Source organism: Phyllopteryx taeniolatus, chromosome 7 (genome assembly GCF_024500385.1).
Source record: "Phyllopteryx taeniolatus isolate TA_2022b chromosome 7, UOR_Ptae_1.2, whole genome shotgun sequence".
NCBI classification, from domain to species: Eukaryota; Metazoa; Chordata; class Actinopteri; order Syngnathiformes; family Syngnathidae; genus Phyllopteryx; species Phyllopteryx taeniolatus.
This window is the reverse complement of record NC_084508.1, coordinates 16,679,376-16,699,179: the sequence shown is the minus strand read 5'-3', so window position 1 is coordinate 16,699,179 and position 19,804 is coordinate 16,679,376. Positions and strand designations below refer to the sequence as shown.

Genomic DNA, 19,804 nt, shown 5'->3' with positions numbered 1-19,804 from the left:
TTTCACAGTATTGTTGTTGTAATTGATTCATACTTTTTTTTCATATGAAATAAAAAAGTTTTTTTTCTTTCATTTAACAAATATTAACTTTGTATTTTGAAACGGCAAAAGTACACTAGAGCGCTTTTACACTGGTGCTTACCACTAGAAAGCAGTAACGAACTAGACCAACGTTTTTGAAAATGGTGCGAAGGGCTACCAGTTTGATACACACCCCTAAAATAGCAAATTTGCTCACATTACCATTAACTAAACGTTAATAATAATAATCAATGATACTGATCTATGTGGCGGCACGGTGGACGACTGGTTAGCACATCTGCCTTACAGTTCTGAGGCCCCGGGTTCAAATCCGGCCTCCCCTGTGTGGAGTTTGCATGTTCTCCCCATGCCTGCGTGGGCTTTCTCCAGGGACTCCGGTTTCCTCCCACATACCAAAAACATGCATGGTAGGCTAATTGAAGACTCTAAATTGCCCCAAGGTGTGAACATGAGTCTGAATGGTTGTTTGTCCGTATGTGCCCCGCGATTGGCTGGCGACCAGTTCAGGGTGTACCTCGCCACTCGCCCGCAGTTAGCTGTGATAGGCTCCAGCATACCCGCGACCCTAGTGAGGAGAAGCGGTATGGAAAATGGATGGATGGATGGACTGATCTATGTGAAGACACTGAATACGTTAATGATTCCTCACAATAATTATCACCGATGATATACCACAATGTCTCCTCACTGCGAAGCTAATTTTTGAACAGGCCGTGGTCCTCGGGGGCAACCTGGTCTCCAAAGGCACCATGTTGGTGATCTAGACTGATTTAATGAAACGTTCAGTTGACTCATTGTGAGCGAATTAGAAATGTTTATTATTTTATGAATTCAGTACTTGTCAGACTGTCAGTTACAAAGGTTTGCAATAGCTTAAAAAAATTCATACAAAAATAAATGGCTCACAAAAGGTTTATCAGATGACAACAATGTTCTTCAAAAACATAAACATTTACAACAGATCACACTTGTGTCAAACAATTTAAAAATACACAATTGATTGTAATATCCTGCATTAAGTTGAGCCATACATTACCAAACGTAATTGTTTTCATTGGCCTTGAAGTAACTTTATACAATTATTTGCATAGGTTATTGGTTAGAGACATTGTTCTTTTTACTAATATGCATAGGTATCAGAACATTTCGAATTACTATTTGTTTGAGAACAAGCGAATGCAGTACAAAGATGGCATCAATAACCAAATAGATACAGTACTTATTTTACAGTTGTTCCTTTGACTCCTGCAGTGCAAGAAAACACAAATCATCACTGAAATATTCATGGAGAATAAACAGATGTTGAGATTATTTACAGTACAAGTTGTCAAAAATCTCCCCTTTTTTGGTCTCACTGAATCTGGGATTCAGCATCAAGTTTAATGTAAAAGAAATGTACAATATGGAAAAATCATTGCCATAAAAAATGTTAAAAGGTGACGTGTTCTACACAATATTATTGTGCTTTTTCTGTTTTATGATGGGCAACCAGAAGAGTGTCCTGCTAGCTAAGTCATTTGTCTGCTTCCATATGTCGCCTTACATAAATGACTAGGGACTAAAATAGTATTCTAGATCATTGTTACATCATTAGAACATCCGATATGTTCCCTGTGTGCGAGCGTGTCCTTCTCTGTGCAGAGAACATTGGCAGTGTCTGTCCCAGTAAGCCAGTAACTGTGGTCCAAGCATAACAGAGAGTGAGAGAAGCTTTTTGGAGTGTTTGCAGAGTGGTATCAAGATGGCATAAGTCTATGAGTGGCTCTTGTCATAGTTCTTCACCATGCGCTTGATGTGGAACAGTTTGTGTCGCAGCCTGCGACACTCTTTCTTCTTCGACTGGTATTCTGGTGTCTGAAAAGTAACAGGAAAGTTTTTTTTAATCGTTTTTTGCTCAAGGGCATTCTCAACACCGCTTATCCTGTTCAGGGTCACGGGGCGCTGGCGCCTATCCCAGTTGACTTCGGGCGAGAGGCAGACTACAACCTGAACTGGTCGCGAGTTAGGGCACATATGGACACGGACAAACATTCACAGTCACATTCACTACTTCGTGGGAAGTGAACCCACGATGCCCGCAACAAAGTCAGTCGAGTGTACCACTCCACCATCAGTGACTTGAGTTGAAACTAATGGATCCAAATGCATTGAAGCTGTGGACGCCATGGGTATTCACAGGACGAAAAATTCATGGTGTGGCCATATTCATCCCCTGACTTCAACCCTATTGAGAACCTGTAATGCATCTTTTAAAGGAAGATTTATGAGGATGAATGGAAGTATACCTCAAAACGGCAACTCGGGGAGGAAAATATTGCATCCTCAAATGAGATGCAGACAGAAACTACCCATGGACTTGGAATTTCAATAGACGAGTTGTCAGGTGATATCAAAGAGGCGCTCCTATGTGAACTTAATTTGACTGGATGACTTTTGTTTTAAATGAAAATGAATGATTTGAATGACCTCTTTGTGTTTCTGTATAATTATTTGGAATACTATATTTTGAGTAATTTTGCACCAAATAATCGTTGTTATGGAAGCAAATATAATGATATATAATGATCAAAAACATTTTTATTGTGTAAATTGCATTGACTATCAAGGAAAATATACAAAAACAACATCTTAAATAAATCTCTTATTGTTTATCATTAAAATACAGTGCTTTAATCTGCTATGTGCAAACAAAATTAAAAGCAATTACTGACCCGCTTAAAGTCTTTCAGATGATTATATTCCTCTGCTACACCCTGAGAGGAAAAAAAAAAAGATACCTTTGTCATATTCACGGTGGTGTCACATCACATGCGAGACACTGAACACATTTGTTACCATTAGCGTTCAATCTTTCTTTAAGTAAAAATGTTACAAATACTGTATATCTGTCTATACATTTTGTTTGGTACTCTTCTGTCAAATTCCATCTAACCAATGAAATATTAATCATATTCTCTCTCACCTGGTATTTAGCAGAGGTGTCATCTACTGTGTCCAACTGCCTGCTGAGTTTGTTAAACTGATCGTTGACGTCGTCCATGTCTGCACACATGCGCTTATACTCCCTTAGGTCAGCATCAAACTCTGACTTATAGTCGTGGCGTTGTTCATCAGATGTGATCTCAGGGTACATACTGGAAGGAAAGACAAAAGGCACTGTGGTTGAAAGGAAGACATTGTGGTCGTTTTGAAGAAAAAGGTGAGTGCCTACTGTCTATGGGATATCTATTTGAGGTCTATGCAAACGATAAATAATACTATGAACTGCTTTGTACCTTAGGCTGAGTTTCCTCATGCATGAATACAACGGCATGCCTCACAAGATTAACTAATCCTCAAAACAGAATGACAAATATCCAGTGCAGCTTTTTACTTGTGAAAGTGAAAAATAGTCATCTATATCCATCTGTTCCTCATAAAACAGATCTTTTGGCTGCAGTATGCTGTAAACAGATGTCTTTTTCCCCAAATCCAACCGTAATTTATTCAAATCTGAGAATTAAGGCTTGGTCCTGATAGAGCAGCAAAATCTTTAATCTACATGACGTCCTCTTGTCGAAGGTCATCTGCACCTCTCTAATCCAGACTGTGTGATGGAGGCTTATATCTCACCTCTCCCACTCTTCCATATCGAGCTCATTGCCCGTCTCTCCTCCGGTAGTGTACTCGGTCTCATACTGAGACTCGTCCATATCAGGGTTACGTCTGCGCCGCTTGGTCCTGTTGGCAGAGGGTTTACGGCCCCCGCCAGTCTCTTCTGAAGGACTGGAGCTGGTCCTCCCACCGTGGGAGAACGCCTCTGATGGTTGGCAGGCGGTCCGCTCAGAGTACCTGTTGGGTTGACCACAAAAAAAAGACTTAAGATTCGTGTTTGAGGCACAAAATGCAACATATGGACTCAATACTTTTTTGGGGGAACTCAAGCAAGATGGTGTTATTAATGTTTTTTTATTTCCTGAAAATGTGTTATTTTGGAGGTGGGGATTTCCGCCCGACAGCAAGAATATACAGTAAAAAAATATGAGTAAATATTGCCACTTTATAGTGTACCACATTATTTCGGCTATGCAGCGAATTTGGTCTCCATTTCTGTCACTGACGTTACACCAAGGCATGATGGTGGAGTATCGATTTTGGCGAGAAAAAAGGGGTGTTCCCAGGACAATTACCGTAATTTCTCATGTACAATGCGCATTACTCTATAATCGTAACTGTTAATAAATTACGGCTTCAATATTTGTTATTTTAATGTTTTTATGCATCAACCTTGTAATGGCGGACGCAGTTGCAGCCTGAATCAAAGTATGAGATTTCGATGTGCCATCGTCAAAAATATCTGCGTCTATGGATTCATTTGCCTTTACCAATTATGTTTTCAACCTTGGTTTAAAAAAAAAAAAAAAAAAAAAAAAGCAAGTCTACAGTATTAAATCAGATTAATCAGATCTCAGCACTCTATTTTGCAAACAAACAAATAACTTTCAGACAGATTGAATTGGATAATTTATGCATGGACAATAGTTTAGATTTCTAAGTTTGTGAATGTACTTGTACGTATATACAGTCTGTCTTGCATGCTATTTATATACAGTATTTATATTTCCTATATCCACTATTGCTACTGAGATGATGGAAGTTTCCCCATTATGGGACTAATAAAGGTTATTTTATCATATATTATCAATATTTCTTATTAATAATAATATACTTTTCAGATGACGTCTCCAGTGACGTATTAATTCATTTCCGGTTCAGAGGCTGTGAATTACTACACATTTATATCACCATACACATATTAATTGGCTTGTCATTTTGTTGTTCAAACTTGGTTTCTCTCTGCTATAACGCGGTTCCAGCCAGATCTATGTGACAAGTGTACTGTATCACCCAATCACTTATTTCAGAGTTTTGTGATTTCATGACACGTTAGCTTAGCAGTGAGCATCATGCTTTTCCCTCTTTTCCTACTCACTCCTCGCCCGCCCCTTCATGATAACGTTTCTTTGCTACCATGGAGGCGATGATTAGTGACTTATATTGCGTTGACACCACACACAAAGACATGGGCAGTTGTTTTAATGACATAGGCAGGAAACATGCCCAATTTTGTGTGTTTGCGGGGGATTTGTATAGGGATCGAAACCCAGCAGTGGAATTATGCCAATAACATGAAGATGTTTATTTTGTGTTAGGCAATCACCAACTGTTAAATGTTAGAACTGTATAGTGATTGTAGCTTGCTGAAGTTGTTTTTCTGCATTAAGATAAAGAGTGAGTATGCAATATGTATTTGTCATTGTTGTAAAATGCCTACCAGAACAAAACTCAATAAACATGAGCGAAAAACAAGGGAAAGATAATCCCACAATGGCTCAAAGGTCAGAGGCACAGCGTGGGTCGGGCAATATGTTTTTTGTTTTTTTTAAACGGAGTAGACTTTGCATGATAAGTCACATGTTTCCAGAGAGATGTTGAGCAATGGACCCACTCTTTGTTGTCGTAGGTGTCCCCATTGAGAGAGCTGCCGTCCACCTTGTCTGGGGGATAGGAGATGACACTGTTTGCTGAGGCATTGAGCAGACCACCTCCTTTCTCTGACACCAGAAGGGTTGGGGCATCCTGAACACTTCGGCTTTCCTCCACATTGTTCACCTACGCAGGAAGGAAAAACAGACGCAACATAAACAACACATTCCCAAAGACTGTAAACCGACCTTTCTTTTCTAACTGACATCCTGCTTGAAACACATATGCACCACTCTAGCATATATAATTCATAACTCTTATCTTGGTACAACTCTTACATTTAACAACCACTAAGACATTACTACTTCTTACCAACAACAGTGTGGCCTTAACTTTGGACTGCTTAGTGTATGTGTAAATACTGTATTTACTTTTAAAAGAGAAGGATATACTAAAAACCCTCACAATTTTGGTAATTAGTGCTTCATGTTGTTTGAGAGAGCACTCAGGCATAATTGGACAGCATAGTTCAGCTACTCAGAGTTAATGTAGTTATATGCTTGCGTCATCCAGCTTGAGTAGGTTAAGAGAACTCAACCAACATCCACCTGCTCAAATGCAATATAGTACAAAATCAATGATTCATTTGATTACTTTCTAGTTGGCTGGAAATGCAGACAAAAAAAAAAATCTCTTATATAAATACATTCAGGCGGCACGGTGGCCGACTGGTTAGAGCGTCTTCCTCACAGCCCCACCTGTGTGGAGTTTGCATGCCTGCGTGGGTTTTCTCCGGGCACTCCGGTTTCCTCCCACATCCCAAAAACATGCATGGTAGGTTAATTGACAACTCTAAATTGCCCGTAGGTGTGAATGTGAGTGTGAATGGTTGTTTGTTTGTATGTGCCCTGCGATTGGCTGGCAACCAGTTCAGGGTGTACCCCGCCTCCTGCCCGATGATAGCTGGGATAGGCTCCAGCACGCCCGTGACCCTGGTGAGGATAACCGGCTCAGAAAATGGATGGATGGATGGATAAAGGCATTCAATTTAATACCTATTTTTCAACTCAAAGATCCTGAACAAAGGACTTTCTTACTATGTGGGCTGTAAGCTGTTGATTTAGCAATCATCATGAGATCGATATGGAAACAAAGCATTAAATCTGCACATACAAAGTTTGAACATACAGTATGTTATGTCTATAAGGTGGTGTATTTGATAATTATTTATAGTAACAATGCTGCTTGTTTCTATTATGCTTGGTTCTCTGCTCAAGATCTAACACATTTGTGGATATTTTTGAGTTAAGCAGCCTATTACGGTTCAATCCCAAAAATGTTTTGGTTTTAAACAAAGATCAGCATTTTGAACGGGTAACAATCTAACTAACTCTTATGAAACCATATTTGTGTTTCTAAACACAGTCTAAAATTGTATATTTCCCAAAGGGCCAAAGCAGAAGCAGATATCAGTGCAGCCCCCAAAAATAATAATAACAGTCTGTGGAGTACAGCTTCCCGCCTTACAGCCGCATGAGATTCCTATTTGAAGGGCGCAGCTCATGCAAAAATCCCAAAAATTCCCTCCGACTGAGCAGAACTAAACAAAGGCTACCATGACTGTAACTGCAAGAACAGTAAAAAAAAAAAAAACATGTCTGATAATTGAACGTGGTGAAATAAAGAAAGTAAAAATGAAAAACCATCTACAGTATGTAGCTGTTAATAGACACAAATGCCAAGAATGGAGGTAGAACAAAAGAAAACATGCAGAGGAGAGTGTGATAGACATATTAGTGGCTGAAAAAAAGTAATTTAGAGAAGGACAGAAGTATTTTTTGAAACACTTGGACATTTAAAAAATGACAATTCAATTAAAAAGATCACATTGCGTCATTCGAGTCATGTCATAATGCATCAACACGTACAATATCCAAACCAAAGCAAAGTGCAAACCAGAAATTAAACTTCACCAAAAACCGTATGTTGCCCTTCTGACTACAATACTACATTTTGACATTTTAATATAAGTTGGAGACCAGCCCCATATATGTGGCATTCTACAGCATGGAATACTTCTGTATTACCAACACACTGACAGCACTAATGACCTCATGAATTAAACACAATGGAGCCCAAGCTGAGAAGAATGAGGCCAGTGTGTGAGGTCATCCTCAGGGAGCTGGTCCAGTGTCAAACCAAGCCTGATGACTCATTGAGTGACACTGCTATGCACGTGGTGCAATAACTATGAAAGAAGATACAGTATATAGATATACATCTAAAAAAATAGCTCACCACACCTTTGTGTTAGGGTATTTCCTTCGATGATGATATAAGCTGTGCTGTGGCAATAAATGAGTCCTGATTGAATAATGAACACAGTGTTTCTTAGACAGCCAAGGTAGACATATCCTCCGTACATTTTTGAGACTAACAGGTTTAAATAACTAAGAGGCTGAGTCACCAAAATGTCTTTAAAAAAGCTTTTTTTCTGAGGAAAGATGGCTTTTGCAAAGATTTATGATTTTGGTCATTGTTTACAGTACATCTTGGAGATATGTTATATGTGAAAATGACATACGGGCATTTATAACCTATGCTACAGTTATAAACACTGGTGGAAAGCAGTACTGTTAAGTCGTTAAATCAAACTATGATCATTCTTAGGACTTTTGAAATGGGAACACCAGCTGTCGTTTCTCAATTTTCTCCAGAGAAACAACAACTTTCTACACTTTTCATCCTATTCGACCTGAAATGCAGTGTCAAGGCATACCGTTTCGCACTCATTGTCATTCAAACTGAGGAGCACATTACTTAAATAGTGGCAGATCAAGTCAATAATGAATCCCCATTTCAGGTATGAGTCTCTTATGAGTGTTGTTGACATTTATAAAACTCTGTAGAAACCACCTGCCTGCTTACTATCTTCACAGGTAGTTAATAATTAATGTGAGTGAAACTAGGTAGTAGACCATGAACAAACATTCACTGAGCGCTATCAGCCATGAGACAGAACAAAGTCACTCCATCAGAGGTAACACTCTGACACTGATACACCAATCTGCATTTCAACTCACAACAGGCATGAAAATGTTGCGAAGCAGAACTCTAATCTTCACTATGTTCTGCCTCGCCAGTCAACTCAATTATCGTATAAATGATGACAACTTAGGATGAATGATTACCACAACCCATGAGATACCTACTTACTCACTTTGCATTTAAAACTTGGAGGAGACTAATCCCTCACATACAACAATTTAACACTTTGGCCCGCGTAATCGCAGCGATCTGTGCGTGAGTGGAGGATTGTCACTTCTCTGGCCCTGGTGTGGCAACAGACAATATGAGCGGTTATATAGAATGAGCTGGTGATAACCACTCGTGATTTAAATATGCCCACGGAGCTTCGTATCTGTCTGCCTGTGCCCCGGTCAAACTCACCAAAATTGTGTTAGACCAGTGGTCATGCGCCCTGCCGCAGATGTGCTTTCTACGAAAATCGAGCATTGAGGAGCAAATGTCATTGAATTTTCATGATTTTATCTACTAGTCACAACAAAACAAGTAATGGAATATTTCATCAAGGCTGGCTTTAAATCCCTGACCCCATTCCCTTGACTACAGACAGAGACGTTAAGAACTCTGGATCAGTTAAGGTCAAATGTGATTTGTTTTCATCGGTGCAACGTTATGCAATGGTGACCACCAAACTCTTGTCTCTTACCCACTCCTCTACATCTCTGCCCTCTGATGCCTTCCCGCCAACCAGAGGCCCATCCCAGAAGATATTTGGTTTTCCATAGCGCCAGATCTTGCCTCTAGTTTTGTGTGCATAGAAAGCGGCGACAGCCAGGGCGATGACAATCAGGAATCCACACACCATGGCGACTCCCTACAGAATCAGGGAAATGGAAGTCAAATCTGAAGGTGTCAAAGATAAGATGTACCACAAAGACAGTTCGTTCTGGTATAAGTCTACAAATACATACAAAATATCACTAGCTTTGTCTCTATGTATGAGAAATAAGTAGCAAAACAGTTGACAACAAAAGACTATCACAAACAGATGATCAAAGCCAATCCAGTCTGCAACCATAATATGAGGGGGAAAAAAACCTCTTGAGGGTCCACAAAGCAGTAATGATAGAGGTATTGGTTGTATATGGGGAAGCCTCCCACTCCTCCCATCTGCGAATAGCCTGTCTGATAGAGGTTCTGGCACATCATGAGCATGGGGTTGTACATCATATTGGATGATCCTTGGGCCATGGGGTTTACTCCAACTATATACACAATGTTTATGATACCCTGTAACATACAAATTTGACTATTACTCTTTGCTTAACACTCATGGATCGATCTCAAACATCCACATCTCATAAAGCTCTTAATTGTACTTGGACATTTGTTGCATTTCATTGTATTATTATTGTTACAAATACTGTGGAAGATTAAACTTAGGACATGAAGATCACCTCAGTAAAACTCTCTGAATGGAACATCAAGACAATGTACTCTAAAACAACTTGGTTAAGACTTGTAAACATGTTCAAGCCTTGTCAATTTTATTAACAGTTACGTCAAGATGCTTTCCATATGGAGCAGGTTTAGAACCAAACTCCTCGTCAGTGTTGCCACAGTTACCTTTAAAAAGTGAATTAGTTACTTTAATGATTACTTGAGCTTAAAAGTAACTCAGTTACTTTACTGATTACTTGATTTCAAAAGTAACTAAGTTAGAAAAAAATAACTCTTTAGTTACTTAGTGGCAGGAATAGCACTTATCCACAGTACAAAAAAAGCAACAAAAAAAACAGGGAGAAACCTTGAACAGAAACAAGATGTGTGTGCGGTTTTCATTGTTTCACTGTGTAGTTTAGATTAATTAATAAATCAAATAGAATATACAATCTAATAATTTCATCACTGATCATTACAGTAGATTTCTTGCATTTTGCTTCGTTGTAATAAAAACAAGTCTGTTTTGGGGATATTTAATGTTCAAACTGATAAACATTGTTTTTTTTTCAACATATTCATTTTTATTCATTTTGAATTTGATGCCTGCAGCATATTAAATATCTTGTCTTTGTAGTGTATTCAATTGAATATAGGTTGAAAACCATTTGCAAATCGTGTTCTGTTTTTATTTCTGTTTTACACGTCTCAACGCCATTGGAATTGGGGATTGTACAAACTAAATACAAATGTGAGGTATGTCAATTACTAACAAACAAAACAGTTACCTTAATTATAACACGCTAACCAAGGTTTATACATATGCATTAGACACAAAATCAGTCTTGTTTTTGTTACACATGGTAGTTGGAGTACCTGAATGTGTGACTGACTCTTACCTGAAGCACAGCCATGATGACACTGGCGATCAGGAGTGCCAGAAAGTACTTCCTGCTGCGGATGGCGGAGGCTTTAGAGAAACTGGCAATGAAGAAAGCCAGTGCCCCAATGAAGTTAATGGCCGCCATGGCAATCATTGCTGTTTTGGCTGAATAGGGGGAAATGTAGGAACCCTGGTAGTTACCATATCCTCCATAACTGCCATAGCCACCATAGCCTGAGCCATAGCTGCCTCCGCCATATCCACCACCGTAGCCAGATCCATAGCCATAGCCTATTCCCATGCCATTCGCGTACTGGATGTCCCACATGAGAGTGGAGGCCACACAGGCGAATATGGCCACACACAGCACGATGACAACAGCCATCATAGCCTTGACGATCCCTGGAGGTGACAACCATTTGTAGAAGTGCTGCGGTTTGTCCTCAATGTAGTAAGAGCCTGGTGGAGGAGGGTAAGCGTTGTAATCACTCAGAGGAGCATGGACGCTGCCTGGTGCTCCAAACCCATTGTTGGATGGTGGGGTGTACACAGGCGGACTATCATAGGGCTGTTTGTCAAACATCTCTACAAATGTCAAGAAACAGAAAAAAGTAAGAGATTAAAGAGAAGCAATTCAAATGTTTGTGTGAGTGCCGAAGAGCAGAGAGCATTGATAAGAGTTATGCTAGAGTTCACGGTTATCATGAGAAGATGGGTGTGACTGTCCATCGTAATGAGGCTTAGTAAGAGAACAGTAAATAATTGGCTGTCTGTGATGACTGTAGATACTTGGTGAACTCTGTTACCGAAGTATGGTTGTTCTGCGTGCACAGAAAAATAATGGAGGAATACGTTAGTGGTGGGACAGAAATCTCAAACTTGCTCTTCAGCGTCTTCATTATTATTAACAAGAAAGTGGGGTAACATAAAAGAGAGTGACAAGACAAAATGGACATTTATGTGTAATTTACAGCATAATCTACAGGTTAGTCCTTAATAAATTAATCAACTTTAAACAACTGTCCAAAATACATGCATACAAATCAGGGCAGAAAGTACTTTATACATACTGTATCTTAACACGATCTTAGTCTTCAGCTGGAGTAGATGATGTTTATTGGCGGCATAAAGTGTTTTTATGATCTCGTCATGAACTAGTTCAGACCTGCTTTCTGTTATTATCAGAAAAAAAATTAACTCTGAGGGGAATGACCTCAGCTTTGAAGGCCTTTCACAGAGCAAAATCCGAACCAGCATGGAGATGTCTGTACCAGGGCAGACAGGGAGCTCAGCCAAACAATACTTTCATTTTTTGAGTCTTCACGGGCAGTTAGAGTCTTTCTGCTGCCCCTGCAATGTTCAGGCCTTGAACAGTTCATACAGTCCCCTCTAAAAGTATTGGAACGGCAAGGTCAATTTGTTTTTGTTGTATACTGAAGACATTTGGGTTTCAGTTCAAAAGATGAATATGAGACAAAAGTTCAGAATTCCAGCTTTTATTTCATGGTATTTACATCTAGATGTGTTAAACAACTCGGGACAGAGCACTTTTTGTTTGAGGCCACCCACTTTTCAAGTGAGCAAAAGTATTGGAACAGACAATTAAATTAACTTAAAGTGACATATAACATTTAACATTTGGTGGCATAACCCTTACTTGTAATAACTGCATCAACCCTGCAACCCATTGACATCACCAGACTGTAGCATTCTTCATTTGAAATGCTTTTCCAGGCCTTTAAAGCAGCCTCTTTCAGTTCTTGTTTTATTTCTGGGGGTTTTCTCCCTTCAGTCTCCTCTTCAGGATGCTCTATTCGGTCTAGGTCCGGTATTTGACTTGGTCAGTCCAAGACCTTCCACTTTGTTCCCCTGATGAAGTCCTTTGTTGTGTTGGCAGTGTGTTTTGGGTCATTGTCCTGTTTCATGATGAAACGTCTCCCGATTAGTTTGGCACACCAATTAGTCTTGTAGAATTCCAAATTCATTCTGCTGCTACTGTCATGGTCTATGTTTTGGTTTAGGTTGTGTTTGGTTTTGTTTCATGTTTTCCTGTGTTCCACGTTTTTCATGTCTTGTGTGCTCATTTAGTTATTGTGTCCACCTGTTCTCATCAACCTTCTACCTTGTGTCAACCAATCAGCTCCCTCCAGCCACTCGTGTCTTGTCCAGGTGTTCCTCGTTGCCTCGTCAAGCTGTTTGTATTTAGTTCCCTGGTTTCTTTCACTTGTCGGTTCATTGTCAGGTGTCATTGTCTCTGTCTGTGCCACATGATAGTTGCCAGTTGTCGCTCAGTTATTTCACCAGTCATGTTTTGTTTCCAGTTTTAGGTTTATTCAAGTGTTTCTTTGTTACTTTGGTTATCAGTTGTGTGACTTAGTTTGATTGTTCCATGTTCCCTGTTTGCCTTTTTTTGGAAATTAAATATCATTTTTTGAGACTCCTGCCTTGCCTCCCTGCACTTGTGTCCTCCACGTTTTTGCCTTGCCTTCAAAAACCCTAACCGTGACAGCTACGGATGCACGGTGGATGACTGGTTAGCACATCTGCCACATAGTTCTGAGGACTGGGGTTCAAATCCCAGGCCCGCCTGTGTGGATTTTGCGTGTTTTCCCCGTGCCTGTGTGGGTTTTCTCCGAGTACTCCATTTTCCGTACCGCTTATCCTCACGTGGGTTGCGGGCATGTTGGAGTCTATCCCAGCTAACTTTGGGCGAGAGGCGGGGTACACCCTAAACTGGTCGCCAGCCAATCGCAGGGCACATAGAAACAAACAACCATTCGCACTCACATTCCCACCTATGGGCAATTTAGAGTCTTCAATTAACCTACCATGCAAGTTTTTGGGATGTGGGAGGAAACCGGAGCACCCGGAGAAAACCTACACAGGCACGGGGAAAACACGCAAACTCCACACAGGCGAGGCAGGATTTGAACCCGGGTCCTCCGAACTGTGAGGCAGACATGCTAACCAGTCGCCCACCGTGCCACCTCTGGTTTCCTCCCATATCCCAAAAACATGCATGGTAGGTTCATTGAAGACTCTAAATTGTCCATAGGTGTGATTGTGAGTGTGAATGGTTGTTTCTTTATATGTGTCCTGCAATTGGCTGGCGACCAGTTCAGGATGTACCTCTCGCCTGAAGATAGCTGAAGATAGGCTCCAGCACGCCCACGACCCTAGTGAGGATAAGCGGTACAGAAAGTGGATGGATGGATTCTGCTGCTACCATCATGAGTTACATCATCAATAAAAACTAGTGAGCCCGTTCCAGAAGCAGCCATGCAAGCCCAAGCTATGACATTAACTCCACACATGCTTCACCGATGAGCTTGTTTGTTTTGGATCATAAGCAGATACTTTCTTTCTCCATACTTTTCATCACTTTGGTAGAGGTTAATCTTGGTCTCATCAGTCCATAAGACTTCCAAAACAATTGTGGCTCATCTCTGTACTTCTTTGCAAAATACAATCCGGCCTTCTGATTCTTTTTGCTGATGAGTGGTTTGCATCTCGTAGAATGGCCTGTATATTTATTCTCTCGAAGTCTTCATCGAACAGTGGATTGTGATACCTTAACCCCTGCCCTTTGGGGGTTGGCAGTGATGTCACTGACTGTGATCTTTTGGTGCTTCTTCACAGCTCTCGCAATGTTTCTGTCATCAACTGCTGTTGATACCCTTGGCCGGCCTGTTCGATGTCTGTTGCTCAATACACCAGTAATTATTTTCTTTTTCAGAACATTCCAAATTGTTATACTGGCTATGCCCAATGTTTGTGCAATACCTCTGATTGATTTTCCCTCTTCTCCCAGCTTCAAAATAGTTTCCTTTCCTCACATAGACAGCTCTCTGGTCTTCATGTTTGCTTAACAGCAAATGCAGTTTTCACAGGTGAAACCCATGCCAAAAACAAGCACTATCTAATGTTTAAGCAATCAATCTAAAAGGCAACACCTGAGCAACTAGAAACACCCATTAGTCACATGTTCCAATACTTTTGCTTACTTGAAAAGTGGGTGGCTTCAAACAAAAAGTGCTCTGTCCAGAGTTGTTTGACGTATCTAGATGTAAATACCATGAAATAAAATCTGGAATTCCGAACTTTTGTCTCATATTCATCTTTTGATCTGAAACCCAAATGTCTTCAGTATACAACAGAAACAAAGCAATTGACCTTGCCATTCCAATACTTTTGGAGGGGACTGACTCAACACATTTTTTTTTCTTCTATAAAAAAAAATCTTACAAGGGAGCAAGGCCACAACTCAACAATAGCCATTCTTTTCCACCAAGACCTTCAGGCAGAAGACCGAGTGAAGCTTCTGAAATGAGAACGTTAGAGTATCCAATTTGCCAAATGTAATCTCAGCCAAACTAGTCTTTAATCCCACAAGGGAAACACTTGCAGTATTGAAGTGGAAAATACAAAGTAATGTGCCCTTGTCTGTCACTGTAAACACAACCCCATTCAGTGGTTGAGACATAGAAAGATGTGCTCTCTGGCTGTGCTCACAGCCTACACAGTCATAACTCTTCTCTCTCTATGGGACAGAGGAGGTCTCGCCTCAGAGCCTCTATCCCAGACACCCTTCTATCATTCCCTCCTTCATTCCTCTGTGTCCTTGCAACTGCCAACATTCCCCCTGTCCTTACTGCCTGCCTTTGTTTGGGGAGCAGGAGGGGCAAAAATCAGGCCTTCTCCTCACAGGAATAGCGTTGTCATGGAGTTAGGATTTTAAAAAAAAAAGAAGAAAAGAAAATTGGGGCACTGTCCTGGGAGAACCAAACAACAGCTCCTCTGTGTGTCCCATGTCCTATGAAAGAGTCAAAAAGAAGGGAATGCAGGTGTATGCAGGTTTTGCAAAGTGGTTTCCCTTCATCAATGGCCACTGAGTCTTTTTTGCAAAGATAACTGAATAAAAACTAGGTGTGGGACGGCCCAAGTAACACGGTTTGGTAAATTTTCGGTACTTATTTTGTGCATAAAGACAACATTTCTTCCGTAAATAATTCTTTCATTTTTCTTGTCAACAAAAACTGTATTGTGTAGTGTGCTGAATAATATAACTTATTAAAGAACTGTTTTAGGCTAAGTGACGTCATTTGTAACATCACAGCAATTTTGACGCGTGGACTAGGAAAACTTTTCGGCATTTCGGGCTGTACGAGTTTATTGGTGGATATTTTTAACTGTAAGTTGTCAGCTAATCAGAGAAGCCGAGTAGCAGACGAAACAAAAGGATTGAGGAGATAAAATGAAGTAACCCTGTTTTACTCTAATTTGAAGGTGATTTTTGTCCAGATTTTCTATCGGCGATATCACACAAAAACGTTCCCTAAAAGGCAATTTCTTCCAACAGAAAAAAAACTAAATTTGTCCGGAACCCATCATCCGATTTTCAAACTTCTTGGTGCGTTGTACTCAGGTTAAAGTTGCCACTCCAACCAGACTGTCATTTTTGGGAAACCTTGTCACATTGCTATTAACAGCGTTTGTCGACTGGTCATATCACTCCGCATGCAATCAATTTACGCTTAATCCAACTGTTACACTTAGGTTGGCAATTAAAACATTGGTGAAATGTGCATGGCAGTATCGTGGGTCGAGCGTTTCCATTAAGTGGCTAAACAATACCAAAGGGCTGTAATCTTAATAATGCTCCCACTGAACAGGTTCTTTTCTTGTTTATCTTTAGTATCATGGCAGGTGTGTTCAAAAGCATTTTCAATAGACACTTGTTGTTTTGCTGGTGTTAGCTTTTTGAGTCACTCGACTGTCATGTGTGCGGCAAGTGATTTATCAGGATACAAACACAGGAGAAGATTGGTCATATGACATGTTTCATGGGATAGTGTTAAACACTTAACGTCACTCATCCATCCATCCATCCATTTTCTGAGCCGCTTCTCCTCACTAGGGTCGCTGGAGCCTATCCCAGCTGTCATCGGGCAGGAGGCGGGGTACACCCTGAACTGGTTGCCAGCCAATCGCAGGGCACATAGGAACAAACAACCATTCGCACTCACAGTCATGCCTACGGGCAATTTAGAGTCTCCAATTCATGCATGTTTTTTGGGATGTGGGAGGAAACCGGAGTGCCCGGAGAAAACCCACGCAGGCACGGGGAGAACATGCAAACTCCACACAGGACTACTGGACGTGTTTTACATTTTACAATGTCCATGAGCTGCACTAACTGGAGACTGATACAACTGTGAGTGGGTGAACGTGCAACACTGATCGGATATTGCCTCGCGGGATACATTGCAGTTGTTGAGTCTGCCTGGGCAGGCAAGCATACGCACACATACAGTTTTAATTCAAAGTGAATTGCAAAATGTAAAAACCCCAGTCCATAAGCACACATTGTCCCATGCAGAATGTATCAAACAAGTACTGTTGCAGCCTTAATGAAAACTACCACATGCATGACAACTGTCCACTGAGGGTTTATTTGTTGGACCTTACAAAGCTGGTACCTGTACTATAGAAAAATGAATATTAATATTCATATAAATATGAAAAAATATGTATTTTTCAGCTCTGGTCTGCTCACAGTTCAGAGGTTCGGGGGTCGAGTCTTGTATCTGGCCTTCCTGTGTGGAGTTTGCATTTCCTCTGGCTGCCTCCCCCATTCCAAAAGATGCATGTTAGGTTAACTGAAGACTCTGAATACTCCACAGGTGTGAATGTGAGTATGAATGGTGGTTTGTTTTTAAATGCCATGCAATCAGTTGGCAACCAGTCCAGGGTGTAAACCTCCTCTTACCCGAAGTCAATAGGGATAGGCTCCAGCTCACCTGAGGACCAGCACTATACAAAATGGATGGCTGGATGTTTTGGATTTTCACATACTGTATAAGGAAATCCAAGCACCAATCAGAGTGGTATCTTCTGCCAAGAGGAAAGGACTGAGTCCTTCCTTAGCCCAGGCATGACAAAAATGGATAACACATAACCTTGTAGGCGGTGTTTATAATCATAGAGCTACAAGGAAGATGTGATTATTGTTATAGGTCAACCAAACTGCAATGAGCTTGCTGTGTTATTTTCCAAAGAACAGAAGGCTAGTTGACATGTTGCAACAAATTCCACAAAGACTGTGGATCATTAAGTATTGGTGTGGAAAGAGAGTCATCACAACAATAACACTGGCCCAAGTGGTAGGAACCCACCAGGTTCATATGCTGCCACCGATGGAATTTCACTCATACAGTCACATGTCTTCGGTCTGTCAAAAACAGTTAGGCCCCTGCCTCTTGTGGGCTGGGATCTACTGGCATAACCACAGGACTTAATCAACACCTCCTATCAAAACACATCACAAAAAATCCTACAATGGCATTTTTTGAATGCCTAAAATCATCACTTGACACATTGATGTACAATTGAGCAAATTGACTTTATTATACCTATATAAATATGTATGTATGTATAAAGGATGAAGGAAACTGAAAAAAATAACTATGGAAAAGGACATCAAAGATCTTTATACCACACCAAGTGGTTTTGTAATTCATTGCATCTATGCACCAAAAGCAATGCACCCAAACATTTCATTTCTAGTTGAACTGTGTAGTTGTTGATAGTGAATTGCACTGCTTGATAGACGGAGGTGTAGCCTAAGAATTGCATTCACTTCATATCACTGAAGGAAGTATCAGCACATTTCTTTTATGAGGGTTACATAGCATCTAGGAAATAAATATAGCTCAGGTGTACCTTGGGCGTGAGCATTACACTAATGTTATACTGCAAAACAGATTATGAATGGAACATCGTCATATCATCATCATCACACAATTTAAGACTTGTTCGAGTTACTTTTTTTTTTATTTATTTTTTTAGTGCAAACATTGATTTCTAAATATATTTTTATGAAAGAGGATCAATAGTGAGGTCATAGACAGAAAATGATGATAAAGTCTTAGCGTTGGAAGAGCAGTCAGAACACTTTATCATGCATGAACCGGCGTTATTGTCCTGAGCATTCAGCAGGTCAACTTCTGAATGAATAGCGATTACTGGTCACCTATTGGCAGTACTGCAAATTCATGTTGATGGATAAAATGATGGAACTGCTACATATGCACTAACACTTGAGTCAATAGAATTATATACCACAACTAGAGGAAATGGCAGGATGACAATCTACTCTACTTGACCAAATTGATTACCTCTGTACGCTAAAAGCCCGAAGTGACATTAAACAGCTTAAATAAAGTCTTAAAAGGGGTCGTTTAAAGCGCCATTCGACACCTTTTTAGTGTAGAGCTTACCTGAGGACCACTGAGAGACAAAAACTCCAGTCCTCCTCGTTTCCAGTCAAAATTCTTCCAAGTTAGAACTATGGCCAAAAATGAGGATAATTACTTATCACGATATCACGATATCTTTGCAGCGAATTTCTTGATATTAAGGTCGTTTAAAGTAAGGGGGGGGGGGGAAGTATTTCTCCACTTAGGACGCTGGTATGAGTCTCGCTCAGCAGCCTGAAGCCAAGTGCTGCTCGATGGTCCAGCAGGTCCGCGGTGATGAGGCCGGCCGCACAACACCCGCAACACTGTATGTGTTCCAGCGCCAGGGGTCAGCCTCGGTACACGAGTTTACGACACTGCCCCTTATTCATTCAAAATAAAGCTTATTCGGTATGGTGCGCCCATTACCCTGGACAATGATTATACATATTACGATAAAAATAGATAATTTCAGTATTTGTTAATAATACATTGTCCTCATTCACGAGCCACAACATTAGGCACACCTGCAAAATCCAATGAGATCTACATCGGATTGCACTGCATCATACTGAGATGTTTCAAATGTTGGTTACCTAATTTAGGCAGAGCTGGGAAAAGTACTAACACACTGGGGGAAGAGTTACAGATACTCGAGTAAAAATAAAAAATAAAAAAAGAAGGTAAAAGTATCAGTATTGATTCAACT

At 40.4% G+C, this 19,804-nt stretch overlaps 1 protein-coding gene across 2 annotated transcripts; it reads right to left on the bottom strand.

The window, feature by feature from the left end:
* Positions 1-842: 842 nt before the first annotated feature.
* On the bottom strand, positions 843-19,368 carry si:ch73-61d6.3 (occludin). 2 transcript variants are annotated; one of them, XM_061779096.1, is made up of 9 exons: positions 19,138-19,363; positions 10,875-11,443; positions 9,634-9,825; positions 9,242-9,409; positions 5,531-5,694; positions 3,655-3,873; positions 3,005-3,176; positions 2,754-2,795; positions 843-1,896 (listed from the first exon to the last, which is right to left on the bottom strand). In XM_061779096.1, exons 2-9 carry the CDS (start codon positions 11,439-11,441, stop codon positions 1,795-1,797), a joined length of 1,626 nt encoding a protein of 541 aa, XP_061635080.1. In that variant the 5' UTR covers positions 11,442-11,443; positions 19,138-19,363; the 3' UTR covers positions 843-1,794. The 2 variants fall into 2 exon arrangements, with proteins under 2 accessions (XP_061635080.1, XP_061635081.1); XM_061779097.1 differs by lacking the exons at positions 9,242-9,409; positions 9,634-9,825 and having other exon boundaries at positions 19,138-19,368.
* Positions 19,369-19,804: the final 436 nt, after the last annotated feature.

Excerpts from the sequence above, each read along its gene's own strand:
- si:ch73-61d6.3 (XM_061779096.1), bottom strand. The coding sequence starts at position 11,441 with ATGTTTGACAAACAGCCCTATGATAGTCCGCCTGTGTACACCCCACCA. Across the intron at positions 9,826-10,874 it reads TCATCATGGCTGTGCTTCAG|GGTATCATAAACATTGTGTA; the intron begins GTAAGAGTCAGT and ends TGTATGTTACAG. Across the intron at positions 3,874-5,530 it reads GACACCTACGACAACAAAGA|GTACTCTGAGCGGACCGCCT; the intron begins GTGGGTCCATTG and ends TCAACCCAACAG.